Below are 25278 nucleotides of genomic sequence, written 5' to 3' on the forward strand. Positions count from 1 at the left end.
CACGTGTCTCAAGGTGACGAAGTCATCAAAATATTGAAAGTTTTCTTATTTTTCTTTGTCGCATTCTAATATGTTTTGGTATTAATGGTAAAGCCGAGAAACTTCTTTTTATCAATTCTTTGAAAATTCTCATTTCTAATAGGATAAAGTTCCTAACCTCTCGAACGAAATGAGCGACGAGTATCAAATGTATAATTTCTAAAGCGTTGTTTATTTATAAAATAAAATTTAATTTTGTTATAATAATTACTGATATTTTTGACAGAAAAGTTGCAATTGGGTTCCCTTCGGTTAAAGAGGCACAAATAGCCTACGAAGTTCTCAGTGTCGATAAAGGACCTCGAAGAAGTGGAACGAAAAGAAATTTAAGTGTTGTCGATAAATTTCTTGAAGTGTGAGTAATTATTTATACTAACAAATTCTTATTTATAAACTATATTACTATAACAGGCCTCGGACTCATTTAAGAAATTCAAAATAGTGTCAATACTAGCATTATTTTGAGGGATTATTAACTATTTTTTAATCTGTTATTTTTTATGAATTTTTAATAATTCATTATTATCTTTGATTAATTCAATCATTATTAATCGGTTTATTATTCGATAACTTTTGACAAATTGGGAATTTTACTAATAGTAAAAAAGAAAGGAAAAGATCGAATTGCCTAAAAAATTTGAAGTTCAGAAAAATAATTAACATATTGTTCAGATTGTACTGGATTATTTAACTAAAAACGTTGACCTCGAAAAAGGTATATCAATAATTTATAAAATTAGGGAATAAAAATACAATTTTGTTATTTTTTATCAAAATTCAACAACATTGTTAAAAACAAAAAATTCAAATTCAACTATTTTGTTTAAAATTTGATTACTTGGTTCGAGATTGTGAAATCTCTGGGAAATCATTGATATCTTTGTAAAATCTTAAATCGAGGCACAATTTTTTGGAAATATTTGAAATCCTTGGGAAATTATTGAAATCTTTCTGAAATTTTTGAAATATTTTAGAAATATTTGTTAATATTTGTGAAATTATTGAAATCTTTGGAAAGTCGTGGATTAATGTTTTTGTAAAATCTTTTGAATCTATCGAAAGTATTTGAAACAAATTTTAAATCTTTGTGAAATCTTTACGAAATATTTTTAATTATTTGGTGATATTTGTGAAATTATTGAAATCTTTGGGAAATTATTAAAATATATGTGAAATATTTTTTAGAAATTTGTGAAATTTTTGAAATTTTTGGGAAATCATTTATGATTTTGTGAAATCTTTTTAATTTATCCGAAATCTTGGTGAAATCTTTGCGAAATATTTGGTAATATTTGTAAAAATGATTGACATTTTTGGAAATTCATGGAAAATCATTTATGTATTTCTATGCAAAATTTTTGCGACATTTTTAAAACCTTTGATATCATTGCGAAATCATTGAAATCCTTGTGCAATCTTTGAAATAAATCGGAAATTTTTATAAAATAATCAAAGTCTTTGTGAAATCTTTTAAATCTATCCGAAATATTTGAAATCTTTGTGGAACCTTTAAAATTTTAAAGAAAATTTTTCTAAAGTCTTAAGAAATCTAAGAAATATTAAAAATATTTTTTTAATATTTGGTAATATTTGTGAAATTATTGAAATCTTTGTGAAATGTTTCAAAACTGTGTGAAAATTTTGAAATATTTAAAAAATCTTTCTGAAATCTTTAGATATCTTTGGGAAATCATTGAAATCCTTTGAAAATATTTTTAAAGTATTTGGAAGATTTTTGAAATTGTTAAAATCTTTCCAAAATCATTGCAGCCTGTGAAATCATTCAAAACTATCCCAAAAATTTTGCGAATTATTTTAAATCTTTGTAAAATCTTTATAAAAATCGAAATCTTTGTGAAGTATTTGACATATTTTTGAAATATTTATGAAATTCTTAAAATCTTTGCCAAATATTTGTAATCTTTAGGAAATTATTAAAATTTTGGTAAAATATTTGAAATATTTTTTAATCATTAGTGAAATTTTTGAAATCTTTCAAATTTTGGAAATATTTTTAAATATTTGTTAATACTTGTAAAATTATTGAAATCTTTGGGAAGCTTTTGTAAAAACTTTTAAATCCATCGAAAGTATTTGCAAAATATTTAAAATCTTTGTGAAATCTTTGGAAATCTTTGTGCAATCTTTAAAATATATCGGAAGTTTTTATAAAATAATCATAATCTTTGTGAAATCTTTTAAATCTATCCGAAATCTTTGTAGAACCTTTAAAATCTTCGAGAATTTTTTCTAAAGTCTTTAGAAATCTGAGAAATATACAAAATATTTGTTAAGTATTTGGTAATATTTGTGAAATTATTGAAATCTTTGTGAAATGTTTGAAATATTTTTTAAAGATTTGTGAAATTTTTGAAATCTTTCGGACATCATTTATGCCTTTGTGAAATCTTTTAAATTTATCCAAAATGTTTGTGAAATCTTTGCGAAATATTTGTAAAAATGATTGAAATCTTTGTACAATATTTTAAATCTATGCACAATTCTTGCGAAATATTTGAAACCTTTGATATGTTTGGGAAATCATTTAAATCTTTCTGAAATCTTTGAAATTTTGGAACTATTTGTTAATATTTGTTAAATTATTGGAATTTTTGGGAAGCCGTGGATTAATGTTTCTGTAAAATCTTTTAAACCTATCGAAAGTATTTGCAAAGTATTTCAAATCTTTGTGAAATCTTTGGAAATCTTTACGAAATATTTTGAATTATTTGGTAATTTTTGTGAAATTATTAAAATCGTTGCAAAATCATTAAAATCTTTGTGCAAGCTTTGAAATACATGGGAAATTTTTATAAAATAATTCAAGTCTTTGTGAAATCTTTTAAATCATTTGAAACCTTTGATATCTTTGGGAAATCTTTTAAATATTTTAGAAATATTTGTTAATAATTGTGAAATTATTGAAATCTTTATGAAACCGTGAATTGATGTTTTTGTAAAATTCTTGAAATCCAGCTCTTTGTGGAACCTTTAAAATATTTGAGAAATTTTTGTAAAGTCTTTAGAAATATGAGAAATATTAGAAATATTTTTTAAATATTTGGTAATATTTGTGAAATTATTGAAATCTTTGCCAAATATTTGGTAATATTTGTAAAAATGATTGAAATCATTATACAACCTTTGGAAAATCATTGATTTCTTGATTTCCAAAATCTTTGAAATTTTGGAAATATTTTAGAAATATTTGTTAATAATTGTGAAATTATTGAAATGTTTGTGAAACCGTGGATTGATGTTTTTGTAAAATCTTTTAAATCCATCGAAAGTATTTGCAAAATATTTGAAATCTTTGTGAAATCTTTGGAAATCTTTACGAAATATTTTGAATTATTTGGTAACATTTGTGCAATTATTGAAATAGTAGCGAAATTATTGAAATCTTTGTCCAAGCTTTGAAATATATCGGACATTTTGATAAAATAATTAAAGTCTTTGTAAAATCTTTTAAATCTATCAGAAATATTTGGAATCTTTGTGGAACCTTTAAAATCTTTGTAAAATTTTTAGAAAGTCTTTGTGACATTAAATCTTTCCGAAATTTTTTCGACTTTTTTTTAGTCGTTGAGAAATCAGTCTAAACTTTGTAAATTCTTTCGGAAATATTTATGAAATATTTGAAGTATTTTTGAAATATTTGGTGATATTTTTGAAATTATTGAAATATTTGTGAAATCTCTGGGAAATTCTTGATGTCTTTGTAAAATCTTTTAAATCTATGCACAATTTTTGCGAAATATTTGAAACCTTTGATATCTTTGGTAAATCTTCGAAATATTTTAGAAATATTTTTTAATATTTGTGAAATTATTGAAATCATTGGGAAACCGTGGATTGATGTTTTTGTAAAATCTTTTAAATCCATCGAAAGTATTTGCAAAATATTTGAAAACTTTGTGAAATATTGGAATATTTTTTAAATGTTTGGTAACATTTGTGAAATTATTGAAATCTTTGTGAAATCTTTGGCAATATGAATTTCTTACCTGCATTTTTCATTATTTTCCATTAATTGTCCATTCACTATTACATATGTACAATTTGTATTTATTATAATATTATTATTTTTTTCCAAAATAGTAGCATAATAGTTGCATCGCTAAAAAAAAAGTATCAAAAAGTATGAATAGTGTCGAGAGTTCGAAGTCTGGATTAACCCCAAATTTCAGTGTTTTTCAAATATAATTTTTTTCCTAATTTCAGAAAATTTACTGGACAGAAAGCAAGCAAATTGCGTACAGCTCTCACGTCCTATTTCGAGAGTTTACTTCTTGTCTTAGATACAATGATAGAATTCAAACCCGAGATTATTATTCAGTAGTCTAAAATCAATATAAAGTTATATACTTTTGGGATTTAAAAAAGTGGGTAATGGCTGAACATACTCCAGCTCCTTACACTCCCAGATCAGTTTACGGCTATGCCTTGTACATAGGTTCCAATATTTTACTTTTACTGTATTTAATCTGGGTTTTTGTTCCCGAGCATTTTTTACACGAATATCTAGGATGGAGCTACTGGCCCTCGAAATATTGGGCCCTTGCTATTCCCATCTGGGCCATAACTGCGATTATTGTATTTACTTCAATTATTTATCCAGCGATAAACATGCTTTTGACACCGGAAATAGACGACATTAGGACAATTACAGATCAATATTCCATTACTGAAAATAAAAGCATTCCAGGTGGCGTGCCATCAATTTCTGATATTCCGATCACTGAAGTTTGCCGAACTTTGTACCTATCTGCAGAGAATGAAAATATAGAATAAGTTTTACGACGAAAAAAGAGAAATAAAATAAATTCCTTTTTTTATCATTATTATATGATGTTACCGGGGTGTCTACCCTATCTGGAAAACCGGAAAACCCTGGAATTGCCAGGGAATTTTATTTAAATTGAGGAAATTTTTTCGAGAAAACTTAATTTTTTAAATTGCAATATGAAATTGACTAACGATTCTTTATTTGTCAAAGTAGCTTTATATTACTGTATATAATTTTGTTTGAAAATTCGTTCTTTTATTGGTTTTAAATTAATTTATTTTAACTGGAAACATAACTTTTTGGTTGAATTCAACTGTTCTTAATTAAAAATTAAAAACTTTTTTCTTGAAAAATTAACTACTATATTTTTTAATTAACCACTATATTTTTTGTTCAGAGTCCACCTTTTTTGGAATGAAAATTCAATTGCTTGATTGAAAGCGAAACTCTTCTTAAAATTTATTTTTGGTTTGGCTTTCAATAAAAAAAAAGGTGGACTGTTAGCGAAAAAGATTATATGATTGAAAAATGATCTATTATGTTGAAAATTCGTTTATTCTTTGGCTGGTATTTAATTTTTTTTAATACAAATTTAACTTTTTGTTTGAAAATTTATTTCTTTTGTTGAAAATTTTTATTATTTTATTGAAAACTTGTTTTTTTGTTTGTTTAAATTTCATCATTTTATTTATTTTTTTAAATTTTGTTTGAAATTTCATAGAAATCTCATGTATTTTATTGAAAGTTTGTCTTGTTTGTTAGAAAATAATCTTCTTTTTTGTTTTTTAGCAGAATATTAATTTTTTTAAACTAAAAATATAAATATTCCAGTTGAACATTCTATCATTTTAGGGCAAAAATTATCTCTGGTTAAACATTAATTTTTTACTAAAAATTTAACTGTTGCATTTTTGATTCAAAAATTATCTTTTGTAGTTTTAAATTCGATTTTTTTGGTAGAAATGAATCTTTTTGGTAAAAAATAAATCTTCTTAGTTGAAAATTAATTTTTTTTCAACATTTTTTGATTAAAAATTAACATTTTTTCTGTTGAAATATCATCTACTACATTTTTCTTTCAGAATTATTTTTTTTTTAATAAAAATTTGGTTACTTGATTGAGAGTTAAACTCTTTTTAGTTTTTGATTAAAGATACATAATTTTAATTGAAAATTCATATCTTTGGTTAAAATATGAGCTATTTTGTTAAAAATTCGTTTTTTTCTTTCGCTGAAAATTATTTTTTTTTTACGGAAAGTTTAACTTCCAGTAGAAATAAATAAATTTTTTGAATTAAAATTCGCTGTTTGAAAATTGTGATTTATGAAATTCTTCTCGGTTAAAACTTGAACTACTTGATTAAAAATTCATCTCTTTGGTTGAATCTTTTTTTTATTAATTTACTTTTTAAATTGAAAATTGAAATTCCATATTTAGTTGACAATTTACCTCTTTTTTTGTTTTAAAAATTCGTCTTTTGGTCGAAAAATGTAAGAATTTGGTTCATATTTCGTTTCTTTTCATACTGAAAAGTCTTTCTTGATTGAAAATTTATCTCTTTGGCAGAAAATTCACCTATTTTGTTAAGAATTTTTTATTTTTCGTTGGCTGAAAATTTTTTTTTTTAACTAATAATTTAAATATTTCATCTTTAGTTGCAATTTTTTTTATTTAGAATTCCACTATTTCGTTTAAAATGCATGCGTTTTGTTGCAAATTTTTCTTTTTCTTTCAAGATTCATTGTTTTAGTTAAAAAATCATCCCTTTGGAAAATTCATCTTTTTTGGTAGAAATTAATCTTGTTGGTTGAAAATTCATTTTTTTGTCTGAAATTTCTATTGTTCTACTTAAGTATTCATTACTTTAGTTCGAAATTATTATTTTTGGTTTAAAATTCAACTATTCCAATTAAAGATTCATCATTTTAATTGAAAATTCTTCATTTTGAGAGAAAATTATTATTTTTTTTTTTTTAAGCAGAAAATTGAACTATTCCAATAAAATATTCCATTATTTTATTAAAAAATGCATCCCTTCGGTTGAACTATCCAATTTTTGTTTGACAATTCATCTTTTTTTTCGAAAACGCCTGCATTTTGTTGAAAATTTGTATTTTTTGGTAGAAATTAATCTTCGTGGTTGAAAATTAATCTTTTTGGTTTAAAATTGAACTATTTCAGTTAAAGATTCATCATTTAAGTAGAAAGTTCTTCAGTTTGGTTGAAAAATTTATTTACTAAGAATATGACTATCCCAATTAAGTATTCCATTATTTTAGTGGCAAATTTATTCTTTTTAGTTTACAATTCAACTATTCCAGTTCTAGATTCATAAGATTAGTTGAAAATTAATCTCTTTGGTTTAAAATTAAACTATTCCAGTTCAAGGTTCATCATATTAGTTGAAAGTTCTTCAGTTTTGTTTAAAAATACATTTGAACTGAAAATATAACTATTACAAGAAAATATTCCATAATTTTAGTTAACAATTTCTTCTTCTTTTTGGAAACTTCTCTCTTTGATTAAATTATTCCTCTTTTGTTTGACATTTCATCTTTTTTTCTTAAACTTATTTTTTTCTTTGGCTGAAATTTAATGTTTTCAACTGGAAATTTAACTATTTTTAGCTTTGTTGAAAATGTATAATTTTTTTTAATGTAACGCTTTGATTAAAAGTGTAAGTGTTTGATTGGAATTGGTCTTTTTTGTTGTTAAAAATTCATAATTTTATTTAAAAATCCATTTTTTTATTTGAAGACTCATCATTTTGGTTGGAAAATCATCTCTTTGGTTAAACATTAATTTTTTAATTAAAAATTTGACTAATGAACTTTTTACTTGAAAAATATCTTTTTTAATTGAAAATTCTTCTTTTTCTTGGTTAATAAGTATCTTGTTAATTGAAAATTCATCTATTCTGTTAAAACTTCCATTATTCTAGTTTAAGATTCATTATTTTAGTTGAAAATTCATCAATTTGGTTGAAAATTAATATTTTTTAAATCTGAAAATGAAAATATTCCATTATTTTAGTTGAAAAGTCATTTCTTTGGTTGGACTATTCAATTTTTAAAATTTTTATTTCTTTATTTTTTGAAAATTCATGTATTTTGGTATAAAAGTTTCTTTTTTGGTGGAAATTAATCTTCTTGGTTGAAAAGTCATCTTTTTTATTTTAAATTCAACTGTTCCAATTGAAGATTATTTTATTAAAAAATTCATCAATTTGGTTTTAAATTATTGTTTTTTTGTTTGTAATAAAAAAATGTAACTATTCCAATTAAATATTCCATTATTTCAGTTGAAAAATCATATTTTTGGTTGAACGTTAATTTTTTTTTCACTGATAACTGTTCAATTTTTGGTTGACAATTTATCTTTTATAGTTGAGATGTCATGTATTTTGTTGAAAATTTGTCTTCTTTGGTAGAAATTATTCTTTTTGGTCATAGAATCATTTTGTTGTGTTTGAAGGTCAACTATTCCATTTGAGTATTCATCATTTGAGTAAAAAATTCATTAATTTGTTTTGAAATTAATCTTTTTGTATGAAAATTCATCTTTTAAAAAAAATTAAGTATTCCACTTAAATATTCATAATTTTAGTTGAAAATTTTTCAGTTTGGTTAACAAAATTCTTGTTACTGAAAATATAACTATTCCAATTAATTTTTCTGTAATTTCAGTTGAAAAATCATATTTTTAGTTAAACATTAATTTTTTTTTACTGATAACTGTTCAATTTTTATTTGACAATTTATTTTTTATAATTGAAAAGTTATGTATTTGGTTAAAAATACGTCTTTTTTGGTAGAAATTAGTCTATTTGGTTATGACATCATATTTTTTGTTTAAAATTAAACTATTATATTCGAGGATTCATCATTTAACTTAAAAATTCATTAATTTGTTTTGAAATTAATCTTTTTGTTTGAAAATTATTCTTTTTGTATGAAAATTCATCTTTTTAAAAAACATCAAGTATTCCACTTAAATATTCATAATTTTAGTTGAAAATTCTTCCGTTTGGTTAAAAAAATTCTTTTTGCTGAAAAAATAACTATTCCAATTAAATGGCCCATTATATCAGTCGAAAATCATATTTTTGGTTCATCTTTAATTATTTTACTAATAACTGTTCAATGTTTAGTTGACAATTTATCTTTTATAGTTGAAAATAGGTATTATTTGGTAGAAATTAATCTTTTTTGTTACAAAATCATATTTTTTATTTAAAACTCAACTATTCCATTTTTGGATTTATCGTTTGAGTTAAAAGCTCCTTAGTTGATTTGGAAATTAATTTTTTTGTTTGAAAATTATTCTTTTTGTATGAAAATTCACCTTTTTATTAAAAAATTCAAGTAAATAAATATTATAAAATAAATAAATATTCATAATTTTAGTTGAAAATTCTTCAATGTGATTCAAAAAAATTCTTTTTATTCAAAATATAATTATCCCAATTAAATTTTCATAATTTTAGTTGAAAATTAATCGTTTTCGTTGCAAATTCAGTTGAACAATCATCACTTTGGTGTAAAATTTTTTTTTTTTTTAGTTGAATATTGATCTATTTCATTTTTGGTTAAAAACTGATCTTTTTTAGTTCAAAATTTAACTATTTGGTTGAAAATTGATCTTTTAATTTAAAAATGTATCGATCCAATGAAAAATGAAATACTCTTACTTGAATAGTTAAGGATTTGAAGAGGTTTAAATAAAATAAAATTAACCATTTATTTTTATTATTCAAATACATGGACTTGAGTGACAAATTAAAGAAATTATGTTCTTAGCATTATCTAATCATTTAATGAATCGATTTTTGTAATATATTTCAGAATATATTGTAATTTAATTTGTGAAAGGATTTTCCAGAATTTGGGTAGACACCCTGGTAACTTATTTTTATTTATTTATAATTTTTCCATTGGCAAATCTCTGATGAAATCGTTTTGCCATTAACTCTTACTATATGATGCAGATAGAGATTATGTAATATAAATTGAGTAAGAATCGTCTCTACGAGGAATAAACTCAGTTTCTATGGGTTTTTAACAATGAGAGAACATATATTTGGCGCGGAGAGTATCTCTAATAATAAAAGCGTATCAAATGCGATTTTTAATTGGGGAAATCCTGCTGATAGATTATCTAATCAAAGCGTCCATTTAATAGATTTGATTGAACAGAAACTTAAAAACAATGAGAAATTTTACAGCTTTGAGCTATTTCCCGTGAAAGACGCCGAAAAGTACCAAAGGTAATTTTCTAAATTTTTAATTAATTTTTTTGTTTTTGTTTGGAAAAAAATTTTTAACAAAAATAAACACTTGCAGGTTTTTTTCTGAGACGAATAAATATTCGCCTCTATTTCACGCGATCACTTGGCACTGTGGTAAAAATGTTAACAACCTAGATCTGGAAAATATTTTGCCTTTGAGAATTGCTGAGCAATTTCCATGTAATACTTTATTGCATTTGGCAGCGAAAGGCTTGAAATCGAAAAACATTGAGAGAATTCTCAATCGTGCACTTGAGTCTGGAATAAAAAATATTTTTGCATTACAAGGTGGTGAGTTATAAATTAATAATTTACTATTTTATTATAATCCTATACTTTTTTCAGGGAGGCGCTTTAAATAATTGCCAAGAATAATAAATTTAACAAATTTTTATTTGAAATTGTTTTAGTCTTATAAAATATTCTATATTGAAAAGGGTATAAGAATAAAATTCGGGTATTTGAATGTTTTTTGTCAGGCAAAAATGAGGAAATTTGGAAAATGAACATTTGCGGCCTCACTGATATAATATTCTTTTCAGGAATTTCGTTCCCTTAAAATTAAAATCACTCAAATTTCGCCTACAAATAATAAATGTTCAATTGTTATTTATACATCCAAATTGTAAAGAAATTTTCTACATTTTTCAGAATTTTCTGAAAATTGTAGAAAAAATTCAATTCATTTTTACAGACATTTAGAAGTTCTGAAAATATTTCCAAAATAATTTTAAATTTATAATAAATTTAAAACAACTTCTAGACCCCTGAAGATTTTGAAATAAAATTTTGAAGCTTTCTAAGAAAGTTTAAACTATTTAAAAAGAAAATAATTCAATTTCTAATTTAAGAAGTGTTCAGTTAAATTTTTTTCAATTTTTTAATATTTTATGTTTCTAGCTTAAAATTCCTTAAAATTATATAATTTTGAAAATTTTAAAGTTCATTGATTGATTTTTTAACTTAGAGCATTGCAAATGATAACGTCGATTTATTTTTTTTATTGAAAAATGTTAGTACCTTCAATTTTATACGCGTAAATTATTGAACATTTGAGGACAACATTTTTTAATTAAATACTTTTAAATTTCAATTTTAAACGTTCAAATTTTAACAGTTTCACTTTGAGTACTTTGATTTAAAGCTCAGTTTTTATTACTTCAAGTAGAAAATTTTGTAGCTTTAGCATTCCATTTTTTAAATTTTATTGACCGTGAAAAATGTTTGCGATTCGGGAAAAAACCGGGAATTTATTTCGTCGATTAAAACGGTCACCCTGAATTAAGAATAATTTGATCACGGTTACTGAAATTAATAGATTCACATTTTAGAAGACACAAATTTTGTCACTTGAAGTTTTAAAAACTGAACTGCAAATTAAAACACTTAAAGTGGAATAATTTTTAATTTTTAGCCTTTAGATTTAAAGCTTAACATATTTTATTAAAACACTCGAAGATTTACGCGTATAAAATGGAAAGTTTTAACATTTTGTTATTAAAAATGTCGTATTTTCAGACAAAAATACAACTAGTTGAAAGATAATCTTTTTGATTAAAAATGTAACTGTTTTGTTTAGAGTCTGTCATCTTTCAAAAATAATTTATTATTTGAAATAATTTCCTAAAATTTCTGAACATCATAAAAAAGATTTCCAACCAAAATTTTTCATTTTCACAAGAGTACAACATATTAGAAACAGTTTGAGTAAGTTTAAGGGGTATTTAGAATTAAGCGAAACTGATATTTTTTAACATTTTGAACCGAATATTGAGATCAATTTTTTTGTTCATTCTCTATTGATTAATTATTGAAGAGTTATTACAAAAAAACACTATAAATATTGTTTTAATACTAAATCAATTTTAAATTGACTCTGTTATAAGCAGATGTAATTATAACTTAACTGTAATAATAAAAGATTAAAATAATTTTTTTTAAATCACTTTTTAATAATTAAACATTATTTAATGCTAATACCAAAGAAATTAAAAATTATGTCTAAGAATTGTTTATCAATTAGAATGCCAAAAAAGTTGACCAAAGATATGTTTATAAAAATTAACAACAGTCATGTTAATCATATTATTAACTATTAACCCTTATCTTGTGTAAATATATTCTAAATAACTTAATTAATTTTTACTCGACACCATAAATTACTATAAATTAGAGTTGAGACATACCCGAACGTTAAAGAACGACAGCAATGTTAGTGTATTTATTTATTAAATTTAGAAAAAAAATTTTTTAGCGAAACTCATAAAAGTATGTTTCCAAAAAATCAATGTGATGAGACAGTTATATAACAAAATAAAAAAAGCGAAGAGGGAGGAAAATAATTTGAATTTATAAATCAAATTTTTAAAAATTTCATTACAAATGAAAGTTTTGTTACAGAATTATTTTAAAACTTAATAGATTTGCGAAACGTAATTTGAAATGTATTCGATGTCATGTCCCCCATAAAGATAATCCCTTTGTACATAATTTCTTGCAGGTAAGCTCTCTTACAATTCGAAGTACTATTTTAAAAACAAAATCTTTTAACGAAGAAAAACTAATGAAAAAACAATTAAAATGTAATAGAAAAATTTGGTAACAAAATTTATAAACAAATTTGTAAAAAGTTTTCAGAAAGCACTGCAGCCGAAGAAAATCTTTTAAAATTATTTTTTGCGACGTATATTAAATACATTTTTTGTTATTAAAACCCTTAAACACAGCTTTTTGTTTATAAGAGAAATAGTGTTAATTAATGAATTTTTCTGTTATGATTAGAAATTATATTCTGTGAAAGTGAAATTTTATCTCTTGAAAGTCGCACTGTAGTAAAAATACAATATTAAAAAAAAAAACATTGCAGTTAAATAATGATTCAAATATTTTTTTTAAACTTTTTTTTTCCTTATATCGGCGAAAAGTTGATGCGAACTTTTTTCACAGTAGTAAGAATACAAATTGTCGAGGAACATTATACTTAGAAAACTTTCCTCGATTTCTTATATACAAATTTACCTTTAGCAAAGTCTTATGTCTCTTTAAATTTTTAAATTTTAATTTTTCAAAATGTTTATAATTACAATTTTTGAAATTAAAATGTACTGAGTTTTTTGTTGCCGTTGAAAATTATGTATGTGAATGTAAGACATTTCTAAAGTCACACTGTGGTAAAAAATAAATTTGTAAATAAAAAATGTCTTTTCTTTGTATATTAATTTTTAGGGTATATTTAAAAAGATTTAAAAAGATTTCCAAAATTTTCATAAAATAATCCGGAAGATTTTAACGCATTATTTTAATTTTGCAGTATTTATTAAAGTTTTAGAGAAAACTCAAATGATATACAAAATTGTTTAGAAGTTTCAAAAGAATTAAAAAAATGATAACAAGTTTAAAAAGATTTCATAATATTTTAAACAAAATTTAGGTTGTTGAAGAGTTTGAGAATATTATCGTTAATATAGGTAGATTCTCAACAATTTCAATTAAAATATTAAATTTTCATAAGCTCCCCATTAAGTGAATGAAGTGATTCAAAATAAATTTTCTATTGTTTTTTTTTCGTTGGTAAAGCTGTTGAAAATTTAAGAAAAAAAAACAGCATTTTTCGAAAATTATTAAAAGAGAATATTATTTAAAATAATGATACCTTGATAATCGCTGGGGGATTTTATTGACCCTCAAAACTTAGTTTTGTAGAAATTGTTGATGTACATTGTTGGCTTTAGAGTTAGCTGGATTGAAAACAATTGAGTTTTTTCAAACGTTGTGGCACATAATGGTGATCCTTATCAGTGAGTTTTCGTCTGTACAAAGTACTATTCTTAAAAAAGAAATCTTTTGTGTGGAAGAGAAATAGTGTTAATTAATGAAGTTTTCTGCTATGATGAGAAATTATATCGGTGAAAGTGAAATTTTTTTCTCTTGAAAGTGGCACTGCAGTAAAAATACAAAATAAAAAAAAAACTTTGTAGCTACATAATTATTCAAATATTCTTAGAAAATTTTTTTTTCCTTATATCGCCGAAAAGTTGATTGCAAATTTTTTTCACAGTAATGAATTTCCAAAATCACACTGTAGTGAAAAATAAATTTGTAAAAAGAACATTGTAGTTATATAATTATATAATTCTGCTATTAAATTTAAACATTGTATCTAAAGAATTCGTGAAAATTGGAAATAAATTTTCTTTTATCATACAAATTATTTTTGTAAACTTAAAAAAAATTGTTCGCCTTTCAAAATAAACTTCTTGTCGACAAGAAAAAGAACATTGGGAACAGTGGGACCCTTACTCCTCACACCTATCTTGACGCGCTCAGTCGCCGGGATTGCCGAAGCGCAGGTTCTATTGTCGCTAATGACCCTAGATCACCTCCGATTACCGTTCCGATTTATTTACTTAAAATTTTAAAATAACCGATGCAATATATTTGGAAGTCATTTTTTGGGAATCTATGGGCTTTCACGAGTCCAGGGGTATGTCATTTCTCATTAACAGACAAAAATTAAATATCAACGTTCCCTCATTCAATCGTCAAAATATGTAGATTCAGATCATTTCTATTTTCAGTCAGAAATGTGGATTTAACATTATGAATAACGTAGTCATGAATAAATACCTTCAGATCTAAAGAAATCTTTGAAAAGATCAACTTTTCTAGAATTCTCTATTGTTTAATACTGTCTGCATATCGACAATAGCTTTATCCAAATAATTTTTGTCTGTCAATGAGAAATGACATACCCCTGAACTCATGAAAGCCCATAGAGTCCCAAAAAATGACTTCCAAATAGTTTGCATCAGTTATTTTTAAATTTTGAGTGAAAAAGTTGGAACGGTAATCGGATGTGATTTAGAGTCATTAGTGACAATAGACCCTGCGCTCCAGCAATCCCGGCGACTAAGCGCTCCAAGACAGGTGTGAGGGGTAAGGTTCCCACTGGAAGGGGAAGGATCATAGGTAGCTCGCGCTCCTTTGGTCATTGCCCTATCAATGCGAGTTGGGCGATGACCGCAGGTAGCCGCGGAGGAAAAGACGATCGCCCCTTTTTACCCGAGCAGAATTCAGGGTTTATATTCGAATAATACGGCAACAATGAGCAGATGCCGAGAGTGTCCAGGATGATTATCTTTTTGTTACAAACAAATTTTCTACTTTTTCTTTGAAACAATGATAGATTCGAAAAACTGTTAAGATAAAAGTTTGCACGTCTAAAAAAGTTGTATGAAAAACGTCTCTTGTTCTTTTGCAATCTTTTTCGTAGTTCACGAAAAACATTTATAAACTACATTTTTAAGGTCAAAAAAATTCTCCCGGCCTCAAAAATGGTTTAGCCCACATGCTGCTGTTAAGGTGCCTTTCTTTTATCAGTAGAAACTTAAAAAGAAAAATAGTTGGAAAAATAGTTAGAAAAATAGAAAAGGTAGGGTTTTTAAGAAAATATTTTTTATTATTTTCTTCAAATTTTAAAACCATGAAAAAAGTATAATTTTATTTTTAAATTTATTTTTATTTTATTTTTAAAAAATAATAATTTTAAAAAAATATCCTTATGATAGTCTTAAATTATATGAAAAGAGCTTTCCAAAACACTATAATAAATGAGTCTATAGTTTGGTGAATTAATGTGGGTCCACTAGGACTATATTTCAGCCAAGTCTCAACTCGATCTAAAAAAAATTAATTTTTAGTGGGAACACTTGACTTCTTGACGAAGAATTATAAAACTTTAAATTTCAGTGACAAAATAAAAATTATTCGTTTATTTTATTATTATTTGTATTCATTATTATTTATAATTATTATTATAACCTTAAATTATTATTACTATTTATTTATTTATTGAGATATAGTCTGAAAACTAAATTATTCGATAATTCTAAATTTTTTCACGCCCCATGCCACTTCGAATTATTGAAGATTCACTGTATTTTCTTAAAAAGTCACCTTTTTTGTTAAAAAATTCAACTGTTATGTTGAAAACTCGCATTTTTTTATTAAAAATTCATCTTCTATGGTGATAAATGTCAAATTTTATGGGTTTACTTTAAATTATTTTATTTTGAAACAAGCATATTTGTTGAAAACTTGTTTTATTTTTTTGGTTTCAAAATAAATTAGTTTTAACTCAAAATGTAACTATTTCAGTAAAAAATTCTTCATTCAAGTTGAAAATGCCTTTCTTTACTTGAGAGTTTAACCATTTTTGTCTAAAACTTGCTTTTTTAAAATTTCAAATTAATTTTTATCACTGAAAATGTAATTTTTTCATTATTCTGTTTTGAAAATTGAAATTTTGTATATGGAAATACATCTTTTTTTGGTAGAAAACCAATATTTTTTATTTGAAAATTCCACATATTTGGTTTTAAATACAACTGTTTGGTTGATAATTCAACTATTTTCTTGAAAATTTAATCATTTTGTTCAAAATTGAAATCTTTTTGAATTTAAAATTAATTTTGTTTGACTTCAACTGTCTCATAAAAAATTCAATTATCTGTTTGAAAATTCGACTATTCTGTTGAAAATTTAATTATTTTGTTCAATTTTTTATTGTTCAATTATCAGCTACTAAATTTTTCATTTAGATTTTATCTTTTTGATTAAAAATTTAGTCTTTGGTTGATAATACAACTTTTGGATACAAAATTCAACTGTTTGGTTAAAAATTCAACTAGTTTGTACAAAATTTTAGTCATTTTGTTCAATATTGTAGTATTTTGTTAGAAACTTATCTTTTTCGGTAAGTAATTTGTCAATTTGGAAGAAAATTCGTACTTTTTTATTTAAAATTCATTCTTTTGTTGTTCATAATTCAACTGCCTTATAGAAAATTCAAATATATTGTTTAAAATTTAAATATTTAATTTAATTTTGTATTGTTAAAATATCAACTACCACATTTTTTGTTGAGATTTCATCTTTTCGATTAAAAATTTAACGTCTGGTTAAAAATTAAACTATTTTGTTTGAAATTTAATCACTTTGTTCAAAATTCAAGTATTTTGTTAAAAAGTTATCTTTCTTGGTAAAAAATTCGACTATTTGGAAGAAAATTCGTATTTTTGGATTTAAAATTAATGTTGTTGTTGAAAGTTTGACTCTCTTATAGAAAATTAAATTATCTAGTTGAAAATTCAACTACTTTGTTTAAAATTGAATTCATTTGTTCAAAATTCAAGTATTTTGTTAAAAAGTTATCTTTCTTGGTAAAAATTCGTCAATTTGAAAGAAAATCCATACTTTTGGATTTAAAATGTATCTTTTTTGTTGAAAATTCAACTGTCTTATAAGAAGTTCAATTATTTTGTTGAAAATTAAATTTTTTGTTAAAAATGTAAGTATTATGTTAAAAATGTATCTTTTTTTAACAAAAATTCACCTATGTGGAAGAAAAGTTTTGATTTTCGATTTAAAATTAATTTTTTTTATTGAAAATTCAACTATTTTCTACTAAATTAAATTATTTAGTTGAAAATTCATCTTTGTGCGTTGAAATTTTAAATATTTTGTTAAAATCAAACTATTTTGTTAAAAAGTAATTTTTTGGTAGATATAAATAAATTTTTTAATTTTAGTCTGAAATTGTTTTACTGGATTTACAAAAGTGAATTTCTATGGGCACACTGTTTATTATAATTTTTAAATTTTTAAATAATTTCATTGTACAGATTCCTCCTTGGAAATTGGCGAAACTAGTGATTTCGTTTACGCAGTCGATTTAGTTGCATTTATAAGGAAACAATTTGGTTCAAAATTCTGCATTTGCGTGGCCGGATATCCGGAAACGCATTCAAAATCACCCTCGAAAGAATTGGATCTGTTTTACCTAAAAGAAAAAGTATGGAGACTTTTTTCAAAAACTCTAAGTAAATTGATTTTAAAAATGAAAAAATTAGCAAGGAAATCTCATCTGAATTATTTTCAGGTAGATGCAGGCGCGAACTTTATAATATCTCAGATATTTTTCGAGGCTCGGAATTTTATTGAATTCGTGAAGGATTGTCGAAAAATAAATATTAGAATTCCGATAATCCCAGGAATTTTTCCAATCACTGATTACAAATCTTTGTTAAGGATGTCGAATATTTGTAATGTTCAGATTCCAAAGTTTTTATTCGAAGCTTTGGAACCAATTAAAGATAATAACGAAGCTGTGCGTAAATTTGGAACTGAATTAACCTTGCGAATTATTAAGGAAATTTTCGAAAGTGGAACTGCAAATGGATTTCATTTATTCACATTAAATAGGTAAGATAATACAATTTTAAAATTATTTTAAGTAAGAAATTATTATATTTATATGATAAAGGGCCATGCATAAATTACGTTTTTTTTTTCTTCTGAAATTTGGAACCTATATAGTTTAATCCTCAACCAAAATAGGTTTAATTTTCACTCAAAAGTTGGATTTTTAATCAAGAAAGATGATATTTCTACCAAAGAAGAAAAATTTTCAAAAACAAAAAGACGAATTTTCTACAAAAGATTTTAATTTTCTACCAAATAGTTCATGTGAATTTAGAAACAAATATGTTTATTAAAAAAAAAATGGATTCTTCAATCAAATACTTAAATTTTAAATTAAGAAAATTAATTTTTAAGCAAAGGAAACGAATATTCATTAAACTTACACCAAAAAATGAACTTATAACAAAAGAGTTTAATTTTTAAGCTTAAAAGATGAACTTGAAAAAAATGTAATACTTGATATTTCTCAAAAAAAAATCTCAAGTTAAATCAAATACAGTTTTATTTAAACAAAAAAGCCTAATTTTCAACGAAATACTTGATTGCCTAATTAAAACAGATCCATTTTCAACCAGACATTTACATTTCTAACCAAACAGTTGAATTTTCAACTAAAAAAGATACATTTTGAACAAAATATGGAATAATTAAATTTTTAGTTAAAAAATTAATTTTGAAATAAAAAAGAAAAATCAATTTTCAACAAAATAGTTAATTTTTCAACTAAATAATTTAAAGTTTGCTTAACTGATAAATCTTCAACTAAAAACATTATTTTTAACGCAGCAATTCAATTAATATTTTTAGTGAAGTAATGCAACCTTTGACCAAATAGTTTTATTTTGTACCAAATTCTTTAATTTTCGAGAAGAGAATAGGAATTTTCTTCAGAAGATATTAACTTTTAACTCCAAAATGTGACATTTAACAACAAAAAAGTTAATTTTCAACCGAAATTGGTTAATTTTTGTATAGACAGTTACATTTGTATGCAAAAATGATTGCGTATTTCTTGCTCGGAAGATCAATTTTCGCAGAAAATGGAATAGTTGTAGAACGTTATTATTTTTTAAACAAAAAGTTTTATTTTCATCTAAACAAATTAGATTTTAACAAAATAGTTCAACTTTTGAGCAATTTTCTTAACTTTCTAATAAATTATTTAATTTTCGAGAAAAAAAGTGAAAAAAATAATTTTTTAACCAAAAAATAAAAACGAATATTCAACAATATAATTAAACTTTTTACCAAAAAAATGAATTTTTAACTAAAATGATGAATCTACAACTAAAGAAAATATTTTTAACAAAATAATTCAACCTTTGATCAAATAGTTTAATTTTCTACTAAATTGTTTAATAAAAAAAGTTCATTTTCAAACGAAACAGCTTAATTTTTAATTATACAGTTGCATATTTGTCTATAAAAATTAAATTTCTGTAAAAAAAAGATCAATTATTGCGAAAAAAATTGAGTAGTTTAATTTTTAGTGAAAAAACTTAATTTTCCACAAAAAGAAGCGAGTTTGCAACACAAAAAAGTTAAAATTCCAAGCGAAGAAATGAATTTTTAACTAAAATAATGAATGTACAACAACAGCAAAAAATATATTTTTAACAAAATAATTCGACCTTTGATCAAATAGTTTAATTTTCTAATAAATTGATTTAATTTTCTAGAAAAAATACGAATTTTCTTCAGAACATATGAATTTTCAATAAAAAAAGTTAATTTCCAAACGAAACAAGCAAATTTTTAATTATACAGTTGCATATTTTCTCATAAAAATTAAATTTTTATAAAAAAGATCAATTTTTGCGAAAAAAATGGAATAGTTAAATTTGTAGTTAAAAAAATTAATTTTTCACAGAAAAAGAGTTTGCAACAAAAAAGTTAAATTTTTAAACAAAAAAATTAATTTTTAACTGAAATGATAAATTTTTAAATAAAAAATTATATTTTAAGAGAGTAGTTCAATTTTCGACTAAATAGTTTAAATTCCTAATAAATTGTTTAATTTTCTAGAAGAAAATACAAATTTTCTTGAGAACACATGAATTTACAATAAAAAAGTTAATTTTTTAAACGAACCAGGTTAATTTTTAATTATACAGTTGCATATTTTCACATAAAAATTAAATTTCTATAAAAAAAAAGATCAATTTTTGCGTACAAAATGGAATAGTAAAGTTTGTATTTAAAAAAATTAATTTTCCACACGAAAAACGAATTAGCCACAAAAAAGTTAAATTTTCAACCAAAAGAATTAATTTTTATTAAAATGATGAATTTTCAAATAAAAAATTATATTTTAAAAAATGAGTTTAATTTTCTATAAAACTATTTGATTTTCGGAAAGAAAGTATATGAATTTTCTTCCCTAAAATATTATTTTCAACGAAAAAAGATAAATGTCAAAGAAAAAAATTAATTTTTAATTGCAAAAGGTTCATTTTTAATTTGACAGTTGCATTCTTATCGAAAATGATTTAAGTTTTATTTAAAAAAGTAATAATTTTCAATCAATCAAATTAATTTTTAATAAAAATGTTGAATTTTCAACTAAAAAAAATTAATTTTTAATAAAATAGTTCAACTTTCGACCAAATTTTGGAATTTTCTACCAAATTGTTGAATTTTCTTCGAAATAAATGAAAAATAAAATATTTAAATTAATTATATATAAAATATGAATTTTCAACCGAAAAGGTTTTTTTTTAATTAGAAAGTTACATTTTAACCAATCTTAATGACTTTACGTAATTTATATATGGACCCTAATTTAAAAGAAAATTATAAAAACTTATTCATCGGTATTTTCAGGTATTCTGTATTATCCGATGTATGTGGTCATCCAGTTTTGAATTAGTTGTTAATTTGTAACGTATTAAATATGAATCTTCCATAAAATAATGGTTAAAACCTCGGATTTTACCAAAATTTTAGTTTTGTATTTAATCATTTTTACCTTAGGTTTTATTTAATTTATAAAAATTGTAATACTATGTATGTATAGACTGTTTAGTAAATATACTGAAAGTTACAAATAAATATACAAATTACTTACAACTTTTACACCATTAATAATTTCACATTTATTATAAAATTTTATTTTCGGGGTTTTGCACATTTCGCAAAAATCTTTCACGATCATGGAAATTAAAAATTTTGAATTCTTAAATCTGAAATTGTTTCATTTGAAGTAATCAAAATTTAACTGCAAATTAAATCACTCAAGGTCGAATTATTTTGAATTAATTTTTTTTTATATTAAGCTTTAAAAACATTTAATTCAAACGCTCCATATTTTACACGTGTAAAGGAAAGTTTTACATGTTTTCCAAATTAAAAATTTAGAATTAAATTTCGTTAAAATGCAAAATTTTTTATTTTAAACTTTTATAAATTGAACATTTTAAAGATTTCTGGTTAAAAATATAAACCCACACTATTATATAATAAAAATGTGTAAAATAAAACATGTCACTCTTCTAATTCAGAACAAAATTGAAAATAAAATCTCAAATTAAATCAAATACAGTTTTATTTTTAAAAAAAGCCGAATTTTCAACAAAAGACTTGATTGCCTAATTAAGACATATACATTTTGAACCAGACGCTTACATTTCTAACCAAACAGTTTAATTTTTAACTAAAAAAAGATTCATTTTTAACAAAATATGGAATAATTAAATTTGCAGTTAAAAATTAATTTTGAACTAAAAAAGAAAAACCAATTTTCAACAAAATAGTTAAATTTTCCATTAAATAATTTAATGTTTTACTTAAATGATGAATCTTCAACTAAAAAAATTATAAAAAGATTGTTTTTCCTGCTCGGAAGATCAATTTTCGTAAAAAATGGAATAATTGTAGAAATTAATTTGTTTTAAAACTAAAATGATGGATTTTCAATTAAACATATTAGATATTAACCAACTATTTCAACTTTTGAACAAATTTCTTAACTTTCTAATAAATTATTTAATTTTCGAGAAAAAAATACGAATTTTCGAGAAAAAAATGAATGTTTAAATTTTTAGTGAAAAAAAATTTTTTAACCAAAAAATAAAAACAAATATTTAACAATATAATTAAACTTTCAACCAAAGAAATGAATTTTTAACTAAAATGATGAATCTGCAACTAAAAAATAATTGTTAACAAAATAATTCAACCTTCGACCAAATAGTTTAATTTTATACTGAATTGTTTAACTTTCTAGAAGAAAATACGAATTTTCTTCAGAACACATGAATTTTAAATAAAAAAAACTTAATTTGCAAACGAAACAGGTTAATTTTTAATTAGACAGTTGCATATTTTCACATAAAAATTAAATTTCTATTAAAAAAGATAAATTTTTCAAAAAAAAATGGAATAGTTAAATTTGCAGTTAAAAAAACTAATTTTTCACAAAAAAAGAGTTTGCAACAAAAAAGTTAAATTTTCAAACAAAAAAATTAATTTTTATTAAAATGAAGAATTGTCAAATATTAATTTTAAGATTTATAATTTTTATATTTTAATTAATATAATTTTAATATTAATTTTAATTAATTTTTAAGAAAGTTTAATTTTCGACCAAACAGTTTAATATTCGAAATGAAAGTATGAATTTTCTTCAGAACAGATGAATTTTCAATAGAGAAACTTAATTTTCAAACGAAACAGGTTAATTTTTAATTAGACAGTTTGCATCTTTGCTCAGAAAAATTAAATTTCTATAAAAGAAAATCAGTTTTTGCGAAAAAATCGAATAGTTAAATTTTTAGTTAAAAAAAAAAGAACAAAATTTAAAATAAAAAGTTCTCCCTTTCATAAGAGTGTTAAAAATACAAAATTGTCCCCATTATAATTCATAAAAACAAATGTTAACCAAAATGTCCACTCTTCTAATAAAAAAAATGTTCGTCTCTTTCATCTCTATACAAAATCTTAATAATAAAAAATGTCCATCTTCTCAATGAGAAAAAACTTGAAAACAATTTACTCCCTTTTAAATCAATAAAAATGTTATAAATAAAAAATTACTCTCTTCCAATATAGAAAAAGAATAATTATCCCAATTATATTAAATTAAATAAACAATTGAGACAAAATTGAAAATCAAAATTTCCTTCCTTCTAACCCAATAACATTTTTTTTTCTAATTTCCCTCTTCTAAGTCAGAAAAAAATTGAAAAGAAACAATTATTCTCTTAAACTCAATAAAAATGCCCTTTTCCAATTCGAAAAAAAAAACAAATCATTCTTTCAATTTATAAAATATGAAAACTTAAAATTTTCTGCTTTCCAACTCGATAAAAATATTAATAATAAAAAGATCCCTTTTCCAAATCAGGAAAAAAATTAAAACTAAAATTCCCTTGTTTTAAACTTGAAAAATGTCGCAAATACAAAATTCGTCTCCCTACAACCCAATAAAAATGTGGAAAATACATATTTCCCTCTTCTATTGAAAAAAATTGAAAATCAAAATTTCTTCTTTTCCAACTCCATAAAACTATAAAAAACAAAAAATTACCCTGTTCCAATTCAGAAAAAGATTTAAAATAAAAAGTTCCGCCCTTCAACTTTATAAAAATTTGTAAAAGAAAAAAATGGCCTCTTCCCTATTCATAAAAAAATAAATAACCCCAATTTCATCCCTTAAAACATAATAAAAATGATAAAAACCAAAAATTCCCCTCTTCCAATTCAGACAAATTAAAAACCAAAATTTCATTATTTCCAAATGCAAATGTAAAAAACAAAGAAGTTCCGCTTCCAATTTGAAAAAAATTAAATATGTACCCAAAATTCTTCCCTTTCTCAAATTTAGAATTGTAAAATTCAAACGGTTATTTATATATATAAATTCTTTAAAGTTAAATTATTTTTAATTCAAGTTGTTTCAAATTAATAATTGTTCAAATGTTATTTGCACATCAAAATTCAAAACTTTCACCTGCAAATTAATAATTTTTTAAATACAACAATTAAAATTGTAACGCTTAATGTTTAAATTTAGCATTCTAAAATTTAGACAATTAAAAGCTTTATATTTTAAACAATTGAGTTTTATATTGTTTATTTTTAAATATTTGTTTTATAATTTTATTTTAAACGTACAGTGAAATATTTCTAAATAATAAATAAATTTTCTTTTTTATATATAAATTTAATAATTGTATATGTTAAAAATCAAATATTTCAGACTGAAACAATACTTAAATAGAATTTTAAATGGAATAAAAGCGTTTAATTATGAATATATTAATTTGAAATTATTTAAAAATTGTCAATAGTTTATAAAGTTTCAAAAAGATGTTTAAATTTGTTTAACTACTACGGCTTTCGAATTGAAACATTTTAATTTTCAACGTTAAAATCTGTGAATTGTATAATTTTTATTTAATTTATATTTAAAGTTCATTAACCCAAGAAGTTTTTTTATCAACAATTATCAAATCAAAACGTTAAGTTTTTAAATATTTTTTAAGTCTCCAAAGCTGCATTTTAAAATTCATTAAATTGAAAAGTTATGCTTAAAATAAATACATAAAAAGGAAAAGAAGTTAGAATGGCGTAAATGTAAATTTAATTATTTCAAAATTAAAAAAATTAACAATTGCACTTATTATTAAAAAAAATGAAATTAAACTATTTTATTCAAAGTTCAACTGCAATCTTTGCAATCTAATTTTGAAAATTCATCTTTTCAGTTTAAGAGTTACTTTTTTTATAATTTCTTCTTGTTTCATTGAAAATGCCACTGTTCGGTTGAAAATTAAACTTTCTTGGTTGAGGATTAAACTATTTTATTTGAAAATTCGCCTCTTTTGTTTGAATTCAGCTGTTTTTTATTTAAAAATAAAAATGTTAGCATTGGCAAATCTTCTGTTACATTAATTGTTG

At 23.0% G+C, this 25278-nt stretch overlaps 3 protein-coding genes across 3 annotated transcripts; all 3 read left to right on the top strand.

The window, feature by feature from the left end:
• Window positions 1-21: 21 nt before the first annotated feature.
• On the top strand, window positions 22-4408 carry LOC117175819. Its single transcript, XM_033365576.1, has 3 exons — window positions 22-189; window positions 266-394; window positions 4264-4408. Exons 1-3 carry the CDS (start codon window positions 170-172, stop codon window positions 4379-4381), a joined length of 267 nt encoding a protein of 88 aa, XP_033221467.1. The 5' UTR covers window positions 22-169; the 3' UTR covers window positions 4382-4408.
• On the top strand, window positions 4402-4883 carry LOC117175818 (phosphatidylinositol N-acetylglucosaminyltransferase subunit P). Its single transcript, XM_033365575.1, has one exon. It carries the CDS (start codon window positions 4432-4434, stop codon window positions 4831-4833), a length of 402 nt encoding a protein of 133 aa, XP_033221466.1. The 5' UTR covers window positions 4402-4431; the 3' UTR covers window positions 4834-4883.
• LOC117175817 (methylenetetrahydrofolate reductase) lies at window positions 4640-21330 on the top strand. The gene is made up of 6 exons (XM_033365574.1): window positions 4640-4747; window positions 9817-10095; window positions 10172-10407; window positions 17799-17968; window positions 18056-18378; window positions 21202-21330. The coding sequence occupies exons 2-6, from the start codon at window positions 9893-9895 to the stop codon at window positions 21245-21247; spliced, it is 978 nt and encodes a 325-aa protein (XP_033221465.1). The 5' UTR covers window positions 4640-4747; window positions 9817-9892; the 3' UTR covers window positions 21248-21330.
• Window positions 21331-25278: the final 3948 nt, after the last annotated feature.

Source organism: Belonocnema kinseyi, chromosome 7 (assembly GCF_010883055.1).
Source record: "Belonocnema kinseyi isolate 2016_QV_RU_SX_M_011 chromosome 7, B_treatae_v1, whole genome shotgun sequence".
Taxonomy (NCBI): domain Eukaryota; kingdom Metazoa; phylum Arthropoda; class Insecta; order Hymenoptera; family Cynipidae; genus Belonocnema; species Belonocnema kinseyi.

What these genes read in the sequence shown, in the direction of transcription:
- LOC117175819 (XM_033365576.1), top strand. Translation starts at nt 170, where the DNA reads ATGAGCGACGAGTATCAAAT. An exon ending in ATGAGCGACGAGTATCAAAT is followed by an intron (nt 190 to 265) that starts GTATAATTTCTA and finishes TATTTTTGACAG; the next exon opens with AAAAGTTGCAATTGGGTTCC. An exon ending in GTCGATAAATTTCTTGAAGT is followed by an intron (nt 395 to 4,263) that starts GTGAGTAATTAT and finishes TCCTAATTTCAG; the next exon opens with AAAATTTACTGGACAGAAAG.
- LOC117175818 (XM_033365575.1), top strand. Translation starts at nt 4,432, where the DNA reads ATGGCTGAACATACTCCAGCTCCTTACACTCCCAGATCAGTTTACGGC.
- LOC117175817 (XM_033365574.1), top strand. Translation starts at nt 9,893, where the DNA reads ATGAGAGAACATATATTTGGCGCGGAGAGTATCTCTAATAATAAAAGC. An exon ending in TATTTTTGCATTACAAGGTG is followed by an intron (nt 10,408 to 17,798) that starts GTGAGTTATAAA and finishes TTCATTGTACAG; the next exon opens with ATTCCTCCTTGGAAATTGGC. An exon ending in CATTTATTCACATTAAATAG is followed by an intron (nt 18,379 to 21,201) that starts GTAAGATAATAC and finishes CGGTATTTTCAG; the next exon opens with GTATTCTGTATTATCCGATG.